Source organism: Tachypleus tridentatus, chromosome 12, assembly GCF_004210375.1.
Source record: "Tachypleus tridentatus isolate NWPU-2018 chromosome 12, ASM421037v1, whole genome shotgun sequence".
Lineage (NCBI taxonomy): Eukaryota > Metazoa > Arthropoda > Merostomata > Xiphosura > Limulidae > Tachypleus > Tachypleus tridentatus.
This window is the reverse complement of record NC_134836.1, coordinates 8,229,214-8,242,343: the sequence shown is the minus strand read 5'-3', so window position 1 is coordinate 8,242,343 and position 13,130 is coordinate 8,229,214. Positions and strand designations below refer to the sequence as shown.

General features: G+C 35.5%; 1 protein-coding gene and 1 long non-coding RNA gene across 3 annotated transcripts in view; both read right to left on the bottom strand.

Moving 5' to 3' along the window:
- The window catches only part of LOC143234864 (uncharacterized), a 208,583-nt gene that overhangs the window by 124,239 nt on the left and 71,214 nt on the right, over positions 1-13,130 (bottom strand). The gene's annotated exons all lie outside the window — the stretch shown is intronic.
- On the bottom strand, positions 451-5,072 carry LOC143233797 (uncharacterized). 2 transcript variants are annotated; one of them, XM_076470478.1, is made up of 4 exons: positions 4,933-5,072; positions 3,870-4,168; positions 1,691-1,785; positions 451-707 (listed from the first exon to the last, which is right to left on the bottom strand). In XM_076470478.1, exons 2-4 carry the CDS (start codon positions 4,150-4,152, stop codon positions 669-671), a joined length of 417 nt encoding a protein of 138 aa, XP_076326593.1. In that variant the 5' UTR covers positions 4,153-4,168; positions 4,933-5,072; the 3' UTR covers positions 451-668. The 2 variants fall into 2 exon arrangements, with proteins under 2 accessions (XP_076326593.1, XP_076326594.1); XM_076470479.1 differs by having other exon boundaries at positions 4,929-5,061.

Below are 13,130 nucleotides of genomic sequence, written 5' to 3'. Positions count from 1 at the left end.
TGAATAGCTGCCTTCCCTCTAGTGTTACACTGCTAAATTAAGGATGGCTAGCGCAAATAGCTTTCGTGAAGCTTTGAGCGAGATTCAAAACAAACAAACCAAAAGTTATTGGCAGCTAGTCATCACCACCAACCGCCAACTCTTGGGCTGCTCTTTTACCAACGAATAGTGGGATTGACCGTACATCATAACGCCCCCAGGGCTGGGAGGGCGAGCATGTTTAGCGCGACGCGGACGCGAACCCGCGACCCTCAGGTTACGAGTCGCATGCCTTAACGCGCTCGGCCATGCCGGGCCTAACATATATATATAGTATTGTAATATTGTTTTGTTTTTTAAAGGAACGTTGTGAAAGATTCCGTGATAAATATTTGATGCCATAAGAGCTCCTTAGATTCAAAAATATTGAGAAACACTAATATAGAACACATAACATACACAACAAGTTGATGAGTTTACAAAGATTGTTATTAAAGAAAAAAAGAGGTACAACATATAATGACAACATTATGATTAGAACCTTGAACCAGAAATCCAACGTTTAAATATAATATTTTCGAACGATCTTACTTTATTTCAGATTTTTACATAATAAAAACTGTTATCAAAATGACGTAGTTACATTTTTCTATCTTCAATTACACTACCGCTAAGCAAGATAACGGTCTTCATTTTGAACCTTCAATTTCAACTCCTTTCTCTGTCTCCTTCAAAATGACAAATAGAAACAGACGTTAAAAAGGATGAAAGCTGAAATATAAGTTTAAGCAGTTAAATTAATGTAATGAGCAAAATAGGTTGATCTGAAAGATCAAACTAAACCATCAGATTAGCTGATTTACAACATTGAAGAGAATTTAGACTGTAGGCCTATCACAGTAGGCCAATGAAATGGCAGGTTAAAACCGCTACTAAAACCGAATCAGTATTAATTTTGAAATTTGACAATTGGTAGAGAGAATATACTTTAGATCTCAAATGTGAAAGAACTGTTAAAGTGACCAAGAGTTTACTTGTACGTAAGTTTTTATTGGAAAATTTTGACTACTTACATTCAGGTTTTTGTATAGATTTTTGTATTGATTTCTGTCTTGTTTCCTTACTTTGTGGCAATGGCATTGCTACATCATCGTTAGTTTTTCAACTTTTTTGTATTTTTTATACTTCTGTACTAGGTTCTCGAACTTCTTTTGTTACAGCAATCAAATAACCATGCGTTTATTTTACTTGAACTATCACAGTAGGCCTATGAAATATGGTAGGTTAAAACCATTACTACAACCGAGTCAGAATTAGTTTTGAAATTTAACCCTTGGTGAAAATGTTTAGGAAAATTATATTTAAAATGCTGAATGTATTATATTTATGTGAAAGTGTTTATACAAAGATATATGTAAACGTTTCATTCATTATAACAAGATATATGTAAATGAACAATTATCAAACTTGGTGTAATTTTCCCCGAATGTACGATACGTTAAAAGCATAATTTAAATAATATGGTTAATGATATTATGGTAACATAATTCTAATAATCACCTTCTAACACTTAATTAACAGAGTAAAAATATAAAATTCGCATATTTTATTAGTTTCAAATGTAAGGTATAAATTACTTTATTTTAAAAGTGAAGAAAAAATGGTTGTATATTCCTTTATAGATAAAGTTAATCAACTGATTTACTCCTACCTTTTTGTCATCATCCGAACTCTTATTGGTAGACAGTCCCTGAATAAACCCGTTAATTCCACTGAGAGTACGATTCACTACGTCCTTCAGTGCTTCTGTGGAAACATAAAATTTTTCTTGAGATAAACACTTCACGTTTCATCAAAAGTCATAAATGTTTGTTTATTGTTAAGCACAAAGCTAGACAATGAACTGTATGTGTAAATGGTTTCTTATATAACAACTTGTAACATATAGAAAAGTCAGTACGTTTTCATAACAATGCGTTTCAACAGTGTGTTTTATGTCATATTATTGATGACGAGAATCCCACTTGAAGTAAACATGTATTCTCAAGACAAAAGGTTAACCTGAAGATGACCTAAGAAGGTCGAAACGTTGTTCTATACTTTATTTTAATTAGTGTTAATACCCTTACCACCCATTTTGAGAATACATTTTTATGACATATTGCTTATCAACGAAGAGGTATAGGTTATATTTTTATGCTAAAATGGGTTTATACTCTTTTTAGAATATGTCAACCTAGAAATTTTGTACCTAAACTATGTGAACTCTGAGAGTGTGCACCAGGGTATTACTTATTAACATACATATACGCGTCGTTTTATGCAAAAAACACAAGAAAAAATGTAACCGTCATATTTTCAAGAGGAAAGAACCCAGAAACCTGACATTTTTCACTCATACTAAATGGATTTCCGGGTTGTGCACCTATATATTATTATTTATCTACGTGCGTGTGCGCATCCTTTTAATGAAGTAAGCTAACAAAAAATAACATAGAAAAAATGTGTTATATATATATATATATACATATAACAACTTCTAATATATAGAAAAGCAGTGTCTTTTGGTAAGAATGCATTCCAACAATAGCTTTTATGTCATGTTTTTTAGCAACAAAAGTATATAGGTTATACTTTTATACTTAAATGTGTTCATAATAGCCACACTATAAACTTAATATTTTAGCGAAGCTGAGAACTTTCGATAACGTACGATAAGAAAGTCCACCTAAACAAGACAATAATGTATCGCTTTGCTTAAATTATCTCAACATTTCAAAAAGTTGTTTTGTGTCTTTTATTCTTTTTCATTATGCGTTTGATAAAGTTATCGAGAGAAAAAATGACCATCTGTTCATGAAACGTTTTGAAAGTTTTAAAACGACCAAATGTAGAGAAGTGACAATTTAGCACTAAATGTTTATGTGTGATATTTCCGTGCATGGCTTGAAAAGAGAGAATATAGAATTAGTGTACATTTTAGGCACATTTACTAACTTCATAGATATTAAATATAGTACTCGAATGTTTACATCAAACACGGTTAAAGAGAAAGACAGAGGTGTAAAATGAGCCTGGCCTTCCCAACTCGCACACAACGACACGACCAGGTTCCAATCAATATATATAAATGTGAGTGTGTGTGTGTGTGTGTGTGTTGTTTGGTTTCTTATAGCAAAGCAACAAAGAACTATCTGCTGAACCCACTGAGGGGAATCGACCCCTGATTGTTGTAAATTCGGAGATTTACCGCTGTACTATCAGGGGGCCATATATATACATAAACACGCTTATTCATTTCAGCTAATTGTGTTTTGGCAGTGGTAGATTAATTCTTTACTCAATGTAATTATTATAATTACGAGTTTTTAGGTAAGTTTCACTAATTCTGGTAGTTTACTTGAGTCTTATGCTTACATATTTCACAAGCAAGTAAATATAACGTCAATTACGTGATATATTAACATTATGGAGGTCGCATTTAAATCTTCTGTTTAATAATAAGCTTTACACATTAGTACACTGTGTTTGAATACCGTACTTGCTATACAGATTGAAAATGAAAATTAAAGAATCAGTCAGTAACTATAGCATAATATTATGTAAGAAAAGTGACATTACTTCCGAGCTAATATGTCTTAAGTAGTTTCTATCAGAAGATAGTGTATATTGTAATTTGGCACTTTAGTTCAGTCTATAATGATACTTGATTATCACTAGTGTCATTACGAAATCACCATATTAGTTGAAACTGTATAAATCTAGCGAACGAAGTAATTCATTAGTGTACAACTGATTTCATACAGAATACTTAACTAAACTAATACGGTGGGCTTTAAGCTTGTTTTACAGTGAAAGACATGAGAATGCTAGACCAAGTTTGAACTTACCACCAAAATTTTGCACGTAATCGGATATTCTACTAATGCCAGAATCTGGATCATCAGAATTAAAGAACTTTTGAATGGAATCCAAGATTCCAGCTTCCATCACTTCAATTTCCTTCTCTTCCACAGTTTTTTCATCATCTTCACTGTGTTGCTGCTCTGTGGGTTGGGCTTTCTTCTCGACATCCTTAACCTCGTTGTCTTCATCAGATACTGGAAAAGATGAGGACTGAAGAAGCAAAGTTAAGAGAGCACCAAATAAAAGAACCCCTCGTCCGGTTTTCATGTTGATTCTTTACGAACTATTAAATAAAATAATTTAGAAAACAACCAATTTAGTTGTGTTTTTTTCAAATGTCATTCCTTTAACGTGACTTTCCACGACTTTAAAGAATAACGTCACAGAAAACTGATTTTATAAAGCTGAAAATAAGGACAACGTTTAATTTATGATACTGTATAATGTGTAATTAAATATAACTTTAAACAACAGTCGTTGTGCTTGTTATCTGATGTTTAAATGAAACGTCAAGCAATAAGTGTAATTCTGTTTGATATTTAAATGTAAAATAGGACAATATCTTTAGTACTGTCTTGTGTTTAAATTACAGTAGGTGTAACATCATGCACAAGTAAAATGAGATTCACTGGACGCTTGAAAAAGACGTAAACGTCCGATTTAAATAACATACAGATATGTATATATATATATAGTCAACTATATTTGATATATAATAAATCATGCATATTTTAACACTGATAAAAATTTTAATAGTAACCGGTTGTTTGAATTTTATCTGTAAAAGGCATTAAAATGGTTTGATAATTGTAATTATAAGCAATCCCCAAATATATATAATAACAGTAATATAAATCAACACTAAACTATTAAAACTTGGAATGTATTTGCTCTTTAGACTCCAGCCGAATTTATTTACCCTTATAAAAACAAAGAAGAAATCAACACAGTGCAATTTCAGTAACTTTAACAGTAAATGAATTGAAAAATATTAAATGTTCGAACTAAGAACAATTTTAAAAGACAAGAAATAATGGTTGTACCTACTGAAATCTACAGTGATGTGCGCGAGAAACGCGGCTAATATACGAAACGCACAATCAGTGTTACGCGAACTTTACTCTTGTGCTGAGTTCTTCAAGTTTTATACGTCACACTGAACTCCTATTGGTCAGGTAGTGTAAGTTGGTAAGTTGCCAACACCCTATTAACGACATTAAGGCAATGTGGAAAAGACAGGCTAAGCTTCTTCAGTTGTGATCGTTTAAATTCGGGTTTATTGTAGAATAGGAAACTTCCAGAGGCATATTTAAACAACAAATTAAATTATAGATATATCGGCAAAATTTATTTTTAAAAAAAGAATAGTCGACGAGAAATTTAAACAATGAATGTATTTCTGTTACACGTGTGTAGCACGTTATATTTATACGAGCACCCGTAACTTTAAACAAAGAAACGTCACTAGGTAAGTTTCCGAACTTACGACATTAAAAACCAGGGCTAGATATTCCGCGTTGGACACAGCAGATAGCCCAATATTGTTTTGCTTTAAAACAAACATATTAAATAAAGAACCAAACACTAAACATGGGAAGATATTTTAAATGAACAAGACAGCCGTTCTCTAAACTAACACCCTGGGTACCAAACTACCAATCCTAAACTGTTAATTAATCTCCCATCATGTGATTTCTTTGTTCGATACTATATATATATATTCCCGTGTTTGTGAAAACTGGTTGAAATTGTTCATGACATAGTCTTGTCGAAACGTTGTGCGTTCATAACAAAGTGTTCTTCCTTACCTATCCAAATCGTCTCTAAACGTTTAAAGTCCAAAATGTGTTGTCGGGGAAGGAGTGAGAGGAAAGAGAGAATAAGACGGCTCGTCCAGGAAACCTTATTTGGGTTTTAAGGGATATATCTTTAAATCTAGGAAGCAATTAAGTGTAGAGTGAACATACAAAGTAATAACTTGTCACCCACACGTACATTTCAGTGTAGAAGGTTAGAGCTTTATATGTAACTTAACTCTGATTGGAAGTTGAACTTTTAAAAAATTAACTGTATGTCACATCAAATATTAAAACCTGACAAATAAAAATATTTATAACAAAATTACGAAAATTTTCAAACACGTACGTTTCTGTTAATTGTTTTGTTTTTAATTTCGGGGAAAGCTACATGAGGGCTATCTGCGATAGCATCCCTAATTTGTCAGTGTAAGACTAGAGAGAAAGCAGCTAGTCATCACCACCCACCGACAACCCTTGAGATACTCTTTTATAAACGAATAGTGGAATTGACCATTACATTATAACGCCTGCACGTGTGAAAGGGCGAGCATGTTTGGTGCAACAAGGATTCGAACCCGCGATCCTCAAATTACGATTCGAGCGCCTTAACCGCCTGGCTATGCTGAATCGTTTCTGTTGATCGGTTTATGCTGTTCAAGAGTCAGCTTTAAAATTAACATCATCAGAATGTTTGTAATATTTTGTAACTGCAAAATATATTTTGAGAACGTAAACAAATAGTAGGAAACTGATTCTAGAGCCTTACACGAGCTTTCAAGACCCCTCGCCTGGTGAGATCTGGAAAAACCTCCCCTGAAAAAAAAGAAACCCTTTATGGCTCTCAACATTTTAGCTCATTTCCCCAAGTTAAAATTTGTTCATACGCCAAAGTGTAATCACAATTTTGTTTTTTTAGATTTTAGTTGTTAATTTAAAACTGAATCTATCTAATAACCCCACGAGGGTTATTTGCGCTAGTCGTCCCTGATTTAGTAGTGTAAGACTAGAGGGAAGGCAGCTAGTCATCACCATCCACCGCCAACTCTTGGGCTACTCTTTTACCAACGAATAGTAGGACTGACCGTCACATTATAACGCCCCCACGGCTGATAGGGCGAACATATTTTGGTGTGATGGGAATTCGAACCCGCGACCCTCAGATTACGAGTCGAATTTTCATAGGTGGCGTGTGAAACAAGCACGTTAAAAGTATGAATTAATATACGTACAGTGTAAGTTTATTTGATAAATACATACACTTCATTCACACCAAACCAGCTTCACATCTAATAGAACATATTTTTTAGGATACAAGGAAAGATCTTTACACATTCGTTAACTGATCGTTTAGATATTTAGGTGAAGGACTTCTAGTTGGTTTGGGATTGAAATATGTGCACATTATTATGACTACATTGTTTTTGATGAACTCTTTCTTTCAGGCTTTGCTGTGTTTTTTGAAATAAGTCTACTCACAAAAGGATGTATTTTTAAAAACATAAGCATCGCAGACAGCGAATTATGCGATAAACAAGCTTGGCACTCAACAGTGCCTTGTCTATTCAACATAACATGTATAACCTGTTTGGTTAGTTCACTTTCTTCAATTTGTGCAAGTGCACCCTTGACTCAAAGATATCATATAGTTGGGAAAGCAACATTCGTTACAGACATTAATATACAGTAAAGTTGTATGTCTTTCATTGGCCAATGTTTCCGTGATAAAATTAAAAAACAACAAAAGGAGGGAATTCTCAATAACCGAGGACTTTAAATTATTTTAAATTTAAAATTATTTTAAATTTATTTTAAATTATTTCAGGTAGAGTTAGTTTATTTGATACCTTTTTTCCACTTGTTTGTTAGCTATATTTTCTGTGCTAGCCACACTATGCGTGGTGCCCGTGCATAATCAATTCAGTTTAATTCAGGGTCACTACGAGCTTACCCTGAAATTGAAATTGTTTAAGGTAGGCTTAGTTAACGTATGAGATCTTGTGTGTGGTAAAATATATCAATCGAGGGGTTTGACTCCCTGAGTCCAAAATCTCTAATTAGATCTGACATTTTTCAAGAGATTAAAGAGCTTGGAGCTGAACGTTTGTACTTGAACAAACAAACTCAGGTATAAGTCATGGTTATAACGTTAAATTTTACCACAGCTACTTTCATTTGCTCTCGTGTGGGGGACCGGCATGGCTAGGTGCTAAGGCACCCAACTTGTAATCCGAGAGTCGCCGGTTCGAATCCCCGTCATACCAAAATATTCTCGCCCTTTCAGCCATGGGAGCGTTATAATGTTACGGTCAATCCCACTATTCGTTGGTAAAAGAGTAACCTAAGAGTTGGCGGTGGGTGTTGATGACTAACTGCCTTCCCTGTAGTCTTACACTACTAAATTAGGGACGGTTAGCGTAGATAGCCCTCGTGTAGCTTTGCGCGAAATTCAAACTGATCCTTTCGTGTGGAAAAATATTTCAAATTTGACTAGGTGTTTGTATAATTTAATTGGAACCTAACCAGTAGGGGCCTGGCATGGCCTAGCGCGTTAAGGCGTGCGCTTCGTAATCTGAGGGTCGCGGGTTCGCGCCCGAGTTGCGCCAAACATGCTCGCCCTCCCAGCCGTGGGGGCGTTATAATGTGACGGTCAATCCCACTATTCGTTGGTAAAAGAGTAGCCCAAGAGTTGGCGGTGGGTGGTGATGACTAGCTGCCTTCCCTCTAGTCTTACACTACTAAATTAGGGACGGTTAGCGTAGATAGCCCTCGAGTAGCTTTGTGCGAAATTCCAAAACAAACAAACAAACCTAACCAGTATATATACGAATAAATGTTTTCCCACTGTTATTTAGATTTATTATGTTTCAAAGTCTGTTTATTAAAGGTATGATTGTCTTACCGAATGTTGAGCAAATCTATATGAGGTACTTGTTTTACCTTCTTTAATATTCAAGTGAGAGATTTGAAGAAAGTTAATTAGTTAACACCGATAAATAAGAAACTTTTCTTATCAAATTAAATAGCTGTGACTCTTATAAAGTAACCACAGTAACAAAGCTCGAAGAATAATTCGTTTATGGCGGTAAAGGGACGTGAACCATGGTACTTATGATATACAATTCGGAACACTAACTTTTGAGCCAACGCTCGCTCTGTTTTTAATAGGTTTTGGTTTGGTTTGAATTTCGCGCAAAGCTACTTGAGGGCTATCTGCGCTAGCCGTCCCTAATTTAGCAGTGTAACACTAGAGGGATTCGAACCGATGACCCTAAGATTACGTTTTTAATAGGTCTGGAGGACATATATTGTAACAGATTTAATGTTATACGTTTATCTTAGTGCTCACGCATGTTTCCACATAGTTTTCTTTTTTCGCATGTGATGTTTCTTCTTGACTGCTTATCGCGCAGTTCCGCCTTTTTTGGGAATTTGTCAAAAATTCTTGAAAGTGAGAATCAACAGTTTTTGTTTCACGAAAATTCACTGGAAAATTGTTGAAAATTCTAGGAACTCGAGTGATTGGTTTATAAAACCAAAGCCGAGAGGCAAATTTAGTATTATTTTTGGTCAGCTACAGTCAGTGTGCTATAGACCTCGGAAGCTATAATTGTGATTACCGCCTATTAATCGGAAAACTACAGAATTTACACGAGGGCTATCTGCTTTCGCCGTCCCTAATTTTGCAGTATAAAACTGGAGGGAAGGCAGGTAGTCATCACCACCCACCGCCAACTTCTGGATTACTCTTTTACCAACGAATAGTGGGATTGATAGTAACGTGGTAACGCCCCCATGGCTGAAAGGTTGAGCATGTTTTGTGTGAAGGGGATTCGAACCCATGACCCTCAAATTACAAGCCGAACATTTTAACCTACCTGGTCATGCCGGGCCTCTAGCGAGCTTGAGCGAGGTGTTACAAAACAACTTGAATTAATTTGCTCGTCGTGGATCTGGACCATCAATGAAACGTTTAATTTCAGACTCAGTATATTTTTTCATAACTATCAGTAATAACCGTTATCATAAATTGTATTGTTTTTTACGTCTGTATACTAAAACATATTTGCGTTAGAAAAGTAAATTGTCTGTATTGATCTTGTTGGCAAATACCATAAATTTAATACGTATTAACATTTAATAAACCGTTAATTTCAAATTCAAATTTCCGGTTATTTGAAATTGTAATACGTAATGTACGTAATATAATAAACTGGAGACTCGTCCGAAATAAATTATAATACGCAACTATATATACATATGTATGGTTTTATTTCTTCAGGTTCTATAAACTATTTATTTCACCGCTGATTATTACGTTATTCGAAAAAATGTTGATTTTTGTTTTAGGTTTACACACAGGAAATACGGTATTGCACGATGCACTTTGCCAACAAGTATTACGAACCATTATAACAAGAAATTCAAAAGAGAAGATAAACGCAGAATTTATGTGAAACTGACCTAAACAAAATCTTAATTTACAAAACAAAAAGCAAAATTTTTTAGCAAACTTTCTTTTAAAGTTTAGCTGCTCCACTAATTTTCAGCATTAATGTAACAAAAAACAACTAGAGAAGACGAAAGCCAAAACATGTTCTACAGGCTGTCTTAGAAGCTACGGGTTGATATCAGTTGTTTTGAAATAAAGTATTTAGTATTATGTAGTGGATTTCTCAAGTATCGGTTAATCTTGGTCAAGGTAAAGCTTATTATTGAAAGGAAATAAGTTATTTATGGTCAGACAGACTGCAGGAAAACTGTTTTCATTCTAAACCTTCTGAAGAACCTCTACTGTGGGGTCTTCAAGTTCATCATCACCCTACCATCTGATACAACAACAGATATACTAGATCCGACACTGGCCTGGAATGACCACCATGAGGTCTACATAATCCACCCAAGTGAATGGGTCCGTGACTGATACAACAACAGATATACTAGATCCGACACTGGCCTGGAATGACCACCATGAGGTCTACATAATCCACCCAAGTGAATGGGTCCGTGACTGATACAACAACAGATATACTAGATCCGACACTGGCCTGGAATGACCACCATGAGGTTTACATAATCCACCCAAGTGAATGGGTCCGTGACTATCCATAGACATTCTACCAGCTGTTTACCGGAGAGTAGATGTTGTACATTATGGAAGACTGCAGTCTGATGAAGGCCCTGAAGAAGAAAAAAGGATATGCTTTCCAAGTTGGTCTTTAGTGGCCGCCATGTAGAGCACAAAGCGTGTGGGTACTCACACAGAAGTAGAACTCAGACTTAAAAGACCTCCAAGAACAGACGCACTGGGATGCTCAGTTCCACTAAAAATATCATAACTCATTCAGAACTGTCTCCATGAAAACGAGGTCATCCCCATAAGAGATGAGCAGGTTCCAGTGTGGTTGCTTCTGGCAGAAACAAAGCATGAAAAGCTCCTACTAAAGACTGGTCAATCTGTTGGAAGCATATCCTAATTTTGGGGGGATTTTGCGGTCGCGATTCTACAAATGTATTATATTTCACAAGAAGGTGATGCATTGCATATCATTGCTGTTCCCAACGTCTTGACTGCTGGCTGAGAAGATGAAGATGTGCAGTGACAAACTAACTGACAAGCTGTTTGATGCAGAGGAAAAAACACCTGGTGCAGGTGCAATCAGATGTTGCAGCTGTTGGAACCATTCACAAAAGCCACTGTTGCAATGAAATAAAAACATTGGTGGCTAACAATATTGGCCACCGGAGGGCAAGCCAAGTAAAATGTGGATTCGGCCATTATGTCAGACCAGGTCAAGGGTATGCTTAAAAAAGAAATAGAAAAACATTAAGCCCATTACAAGGCATGGCTTGGAGCAGCTTTGACCAAAGCTGTACTCTCTGGGTACAGCTGCTCTTCAGCTATGCGAGGTGGCAATCAGTGTATTTCTTTCCATTCCATCCCAAAAATTGTACAAAGCTGGTTCACAACCTCAAGGTTTACCTATTTCTTTGGCATGCACTTAACAGTGCCACCCATGAGCTGTACTGCTACTATGAAATGTTTTTGGCACCTCTAAACAGGGCCTTGACCACAAATAAATGCAGTTAATTTAGAAATGCATGCCCATAAATATAACACATTGATTATGTTGGAGTTGAAGCCACTGGTGTTGTATTTTCAGCAACCTCTACTGGAGGAAAACTGTGAAAAGGGTCAAATGGAAACAGTCGACCCACTCAAGGGATGCATATTTTTGGGCTTGGTAAGGGGTGCCGGATGTTCTTTGTGCACAGGAAGTATTTAAACTTTCCGAACATAAACATCACGCCACTGTTAGTCCAAGTCTTGTATTGTAGTCCAAGTCTCGTATGCCCAGTGCATCACCATGGTTGATGAAGGAGCTTGTGGTTACTAGCCTTGGTCAGCATCCTGTTAACATCTATGGCTTCGTGTATCATCATGACCTCTATTATCACATACTTTGCATTACTGTTGATCTTATGTTTGGTGACAACACAGGTGTATATTCACCCAACAACATGCTTTTGAATTCAAATAAGAATACTTTAATTTTCCTAATAAAGCATTCAAATACAAGTAAGTACAAGTACTCCCAATGCTATATTTGAATATATTTGAACATGAATACCTCATGTCTGAACCAGAAGGGGTAATTCTTGGATGAGTCTCAACACGAGCTATGCCATTACATAGGAAACACTAACATTTTACAACTTGTACATATGGAGAATAAAAAACAAATTGTTTAATGGCATTCCCACTTATGATAATGACCTTGCCATTTAAGGAATGTGACATTTATAGGTGATATTTACAGGTTGATCTGTGTGTAGTTACAGGTAACAGTAATGATGGTGTCTTAATTTATATCCTCTGGAAGAACAAAAGTGATATTGAACTATGCAATTTTCTGGCAAAAGCCAAATCTTTCTTAGAAAGCTTTCTGAAGCTTGTGCGTGCATGAACTTTACTAGCAGAGTTTGATGGTTTGATCGAAACAGACTTCCTAAGGCCACTGTACAATACTGATTTATTTCTGTCTCTATCATTGTTTACACCAAAGTAGCTCCTTTCAAACAAGTAGTCATCATTTCTTGTATACAAAATTTTCCACTTAATATCTGGTTGTGCTCATTTGTGGCATAGATTCACAAAGCTAAACGTCTAACTCCAACAATAGTTTAGACAAAATAAATAAAAAAGATTTACTCCTAAATTAAACACTGAATTCATTTAGCCCATATAAAAATGCAATTTCACTACACTGGCGGAGAAACAATATTGGGAAAGTTCTATAATATTCACAGATCTCAGAACAAGTTTATTCTACAAAACGAAACTAATTTGAAAGCAAACTACTGTAAAACAATAAGCATGCGATATTTTCTTCCATTCTAAGACGAAAGAAGAATCATTAGTTAACTCACGTAAAAAGAGATCTATTA

What these genes read in the sequence shown, in the direction of transcription:
- LOC143233797 (XM_076470478.1), bottom strand. Translation starts at nt 4,152, where the DNA reads ATGAAAACCGGACGAGGGGTTCTTTTATTTGGTGCTCTCTTAACTTTG. An exon ending in TTACGTGCAAAATTTTGGTG is followed by an intron (nt 1,786 to 3,869) that starts GTAAGTTCAAAC and finishes ATGTTTCCACAG; the next exon opens with AAGCACTGAAGGACGTAGTG. An exon ending in GTTCGGATGATGACAAAAAG is followed by an intron (nt 708 to 1,690) that starts GTAGGAGTAAAT and finishes GTCATTTTGAAG; the next exon opens with GAGACAGAGAAAGGAGTTGA.